This window comes from Cydia amplana, chromosome 3 (assembly GCF_948474715.1).
Source record: "Cydia amplana chromosome 3, ilCydAmpl1.1, whole genome shotgun sequence".
In the NCBI taxonomy this organism is placed as follows: Eukaryota; Metazoa; Arthropoda; class Insecta; order Lepidoptera; family Tortricidae; genus Cydia; species Cydia amplana.
In genome coordinates this window covers 3,781,668-3,785,913 of record NC_086071.1, presented here as the reverse complement: position 1 = coordinate 3,785,913, position 4,246 = coordinate 3,781,668, and the positions used below count along the sequence as shown (strand labels likewise).

At 37.9% G+C, this 4,246-nt stretch overlaps 1 protein-coding gene across 1 annotated transcript; it reads right to left on the bottom strand.

The window, feature by feature from the left end:
* Window positions 1–881: 881 nt before the first annotated feature.
* LOC134662382 (muscle-specific protein 20) lies at window positions 882–2,891 on the bottom strand. Its single transcript, XM_063518588.1, has 4 exons — window positions 2,735–2,891; window positions 2,183–2,394; window positions 1,827–1,947; window positions 882–1,359 (listed from the first exon to the last, which is right to left on the bottom strand). Exons 1-4 carry the CDS (start codon window positions 2,762–2,764, stop codon window positions 1,168–1,170), a joined length of 555 nt encoding a protein of 184 aa, XP_063374658.1. The 5' UTR covers window positions 2,765–2,891; the 3' UTR covers window positions 882–1,167.
* Between the last annotated feature and the right edge of the window lie 1,355 nt (window positions 2,892–4,246).

The following is a 4,246-nucleotide window of genomic DNA, read 5'->3' as shown; positions in this document are numbered from 1 at the left end:
TGTATTTATTTGGACCATTTGCAAAAATTGGGCGGGGCTAAATGATCTGCTGGTAGAAACTTTAGAGACTTTACTTTGAAATTAAAAGCCAGTTTGGGATCACAGTAGCCGTAGTATGAAGGAATTTGTACAGTCGCATCAAATAGTCGGTGACATCCAAAGTCCAAAGGCCGAATATTTACCATTTGAACCCGCCTATGTTTCCATACAGGTATTAAGGATGTGTAGTGTGTACATAGCGATATATTTGGTCCCTCTGGCTGTCACCAATTCCTTTGCTGCTGAGTGTACACTTCGATTTCCAAGCAGGCATTTGACTTCCCTAGCCCAGGGTCAACAACTTGCGGTTCTTTGGAGACACGTCGTTTCTACTGCGGTTCGTACTTCTACATATTTATTTAAGTTTGCCGACCTGCCTTAGCCAAGTATAAAATTTACGGTGCTATACAATTCAGTTTAATTCTGTGGACCTACCATGTCGCTGTTAAATACCTCAAGATATTACAAAATATGAGAATGGTCGCAACATCGTTACGGAAGCACCTATCACAATAGTAGCAATGATTATGATAGTCACATAATTAGATCGCTAATATTTGCTTGTGAACTAAACTTTCTATATACTATTTGGGCACCAAATCTTAAAAACGCGAAGTATATTTTGTGTTTGAGTTTAGTGAATTTACCGTAAGTGTAGGTAAATATGAAGTAGAAATATGTATAAGGTAGGTAAAAGTATATGATTGTATGTATAAAATCAAACTTTTCACCATACAAGATACAAAAGATTTTGGGTTAATTTAGTGTGTAAACGAAATTTTTATTGTGTTTTAATTAATTGGTTTAGGTTGACGTAGTTTGGGTGAAGTAAGAACATGCTAAAGTTCTCATTTTTTAATACAAAATAAATAATAAAATGGAAATAAATAAGTAATTAATACAAAGGTAGGTACTTATGCTAACCACTTAGGCATGTAATACAAAAATATGTTTGGTTCTGGAACGAACATTCATGGTTCCAGTAGCATTATAGGTTTTGTATAAAAGGCAAAAACCCTGCTACAATTTCAAGGGATTACACACACACAATATAGCGTCCTAAAATACACTTATCTTTGTACGAGATTGCTTATGAATAATATCACTTGGTCCTTCGAATGATGGCGTTCACTTGCCGAGGAGGATCTTGCGGCCAGCGCCCATGTTCGATCCGGCCTGGGTGGCACCCTTGTTGGAGCCCGCCTGCAGGCCCACGATGGTCTGCCCGGCGTTCAGGACCTCATCGGAGAACTCGCGCTTGCACTCATCAGCGGGCTTGGGGCCTAGGTTGGGGCCGGTCCACTCGGGATGCCTGTAGGTCTGTAAACAATACATGTATTATTAGACCGACACCGACTCAAAATGCGGTCAAGACTTTACATCACTTTTACAAGATTTAAACGATCTCCACTTGGCCTCCACGCAACCACGTGACCTTGGGTATTTATGAAAACTGAGGTAACGTTTTACGAAACTCGTAAATTTTGAAATTGGCAATGTTCCAACTTCAGATCTAACCGTATCTTACGGTAAACAGTCTGTAAACGAGTAATTCGTTTCATTGCGATACATTTTCTATTTTGGGAAAAATATGTTTACAAGATTATGGAGGAGGATTACTGAGTTAATAAACTTGGATGTTTACAAAGTCGTAAAGTGCGCAGTCAAATTAACCGTGGAGTTGATGGTCTCGCACTGAGTATTTAAATAGATCCAGGGTGATATAATCGGGTCACGCCTCTACGGATGACGTCACAGAAAGGTATAAGAAGGGTTTCCATGCTCACCTCGCGGCCAAGGGCGAACAGTGTGCTGACGACTTGCGCGATGTCCTTCTTCTCCCAGAGGTCGACGGTCTGGAACACGTCAATGTCGGCGACACCGTACGCTTTGATGGCCGCCTGGAAGCTAAACAATAAATACAGATTAGAGAAAAAAATATCTCAATGTAATTATAATACCTACAGTTGTAGAGATTACTGGATGATCAAATTCTTTAATTCAAAAGTTTCGAATAATTGTATTTACGGTAAGAAGAAGCTCGCCTTTTAAAGAGAGGTTTACCAATAATAATTAGGTACTTCATCGAACAAGTTTTAGGTAGAATGTTGGGAAAGTGCAGATCATAAAATAATTTACTTACTTGGTGATGTTCTCCATCATCTTGAACTGTCCGCCGGAGGTGTTGATCTTGGGGACGGAGCCGGGCTTCAGCTTGTTGATGACCTGGCACAGGACGGTGCCGTCCTTGAGCACATCTTCGAACGCATCATTGGGGGGGAATTTGGCTCCCAGGACGGTTTCAATCCAGCTCTGGGCCTCCTTCTCACGTTCAGGGTCACGCTTGGAAGCGAGCTGCAATGTTTAAGATTTTGCTAATAAAACCACCAATACCAATTTGCTATTTCCTATATTGTCTATGTCGTTTAAAACGATATGCAATATACATCAAAGCTACCCAAATTGGCATCTAATAGTAGTTAACTGTTAAGTAGATACTAAGAATACGACGAGATCAAAGTAAATAAAAATAATATCCTGTGAGAAAATGGCGTTAATTTTTTGAAGTAGCCACTTTGATGATGAGTGATGACAATGATCTGAAAATAAGTGGACTAAATATTTTCAAAGCATAAAAACAATTAGTTTTTTTTGCGAGTATGAGTGTGTTTGTATGAATAATAATGATGCTGACCTTAGCGCGGACTTGGCGTTCCAGAGACATGTTGTGTGGTTGTGTGTGTGGTACTGAGAGGTGGCGAGCTGTTGGCAATCTCCGCTAAACTGAACTCCTGTAAGACGAGTCAACGTATTTATAGTGCGCACAGGCTACGTTTCTTCTGGAAAACTCCCGCGCCGCCCAACCCGATCGAACGAAACGAAATAAACTTCTGACTCAACAACCTTATTGGTATCACACATGCAACACATTATTTTATTTGGAATGTAATTATTTTAACCCCGAAGAATATTTAGACTGCAGTTTTATTTTGAGGTCTTTTGTTTAGTTTACCTGTAGGAAATTAGGAATATATGTATTATTCACGCTAGCAAATGATATTTTGGGTTATTCCTACTAGTTACCACCAAGTTGTTACCAGTGGTAACTACTGGGATTTTTTATCCCAGTAGTTACCACCAAATATTTGTTAGAGTTAATTACTAATAAAAACAGTATAAATATAGAGTGATTTTGAATTACCTAATAAAATAACTTGAAAAATAATCTAAATGGATTATTAAATTTATCCTTACATATGTTATAGTTTTTGTACTAGTACCGGTTAAACCGTTTCAATGTTTTTGATCACTTTTAAGGCAGTTTACTAAAACACTAATCGACTTATAATTATTTATTAAATCACTCTATATTTATACTTATACTATTTATACTGTTTTTATTAGTATTTATTAATAAAAATTCCCAGTAGTTAGTTACCAGTGGTTTTTACCTTTTGGTGGGAAAATTATTTTTTCACTTCTATGGACGGGACGTGACGTAGTGGAATGTACAATTTTCATACAAATTTTTGGGACAAGTTTTTTTATGATCAGGATTGAATATGCTAGTGATTCTGAGTTGAAACTTGAAAGAACCCAAAAACACCTCCTGGTGTCTGTGAGAATCGGTTTTTAGGGTTCCGTAGCCAAATGGCAAAAAACGGAACCCTTATAGATTCGTCATGTCTGTCTGTCTGTCTGTCTGTCTGTCCGTCTGTCCGTGTATGTCACAGTCACTTTTCTCCGAAACTATAAGAACTATACTGTTGAAACTTGGTAAGTAGATGTATTCTGTGAACCGCATCAAGATTTTCACACAAAAATAGAAAAAAAAACAATAAATTTTTGGGGTTCCCTATACTTAGAACTGAAACTCAAAATTTTTTTTTCATCAAACCTATACGTGGGGGGTATCTATGGATAGGTCTTCAAAAATGATATTGAGGTTTCTAATATCATTTTTTTCTAAACTGAATAGTTTGCGCGAGAGCCACTTCCAAAGTGGTAAAATGTGTCCCCCCCCCCCCCCCTGTAACTTCTAAAATAACAGAATGATAAAACTAAAAAAAATATATGATGTAGGTACATTACCGTGTAAACTTCCACCGAAAATTGGTTTGAACGAGATCTAGTAAGTAGTTTTTTTTTTAATACGTCATAAATCGCCTAAATACGGAACCCTTCATGGGCGAGTCTGACTCGCACT

Coding starts and splice junctions, on each gene's coding strand:
- LOC134662382 (XM_063518588.1), bottom strand. CDS start 2,764: ATGTCTCTGGAACGCCAAGTCCGCGCTAAG. Junction 2,395..2,734: donor AACGCCAAGTCCGCGCTAAG/GTCAGCATCATT, acceptor TAAACATTGCAG/CTCGCTTCCAAGCGTGACCC. Junction 1,360..1,826: donor TGTTCGCCCTTGGCCGCGAG/GTGAGCATGGAA, acceptor TATTGTTTACAG/ACCTACAGGCATCCCGAGTG.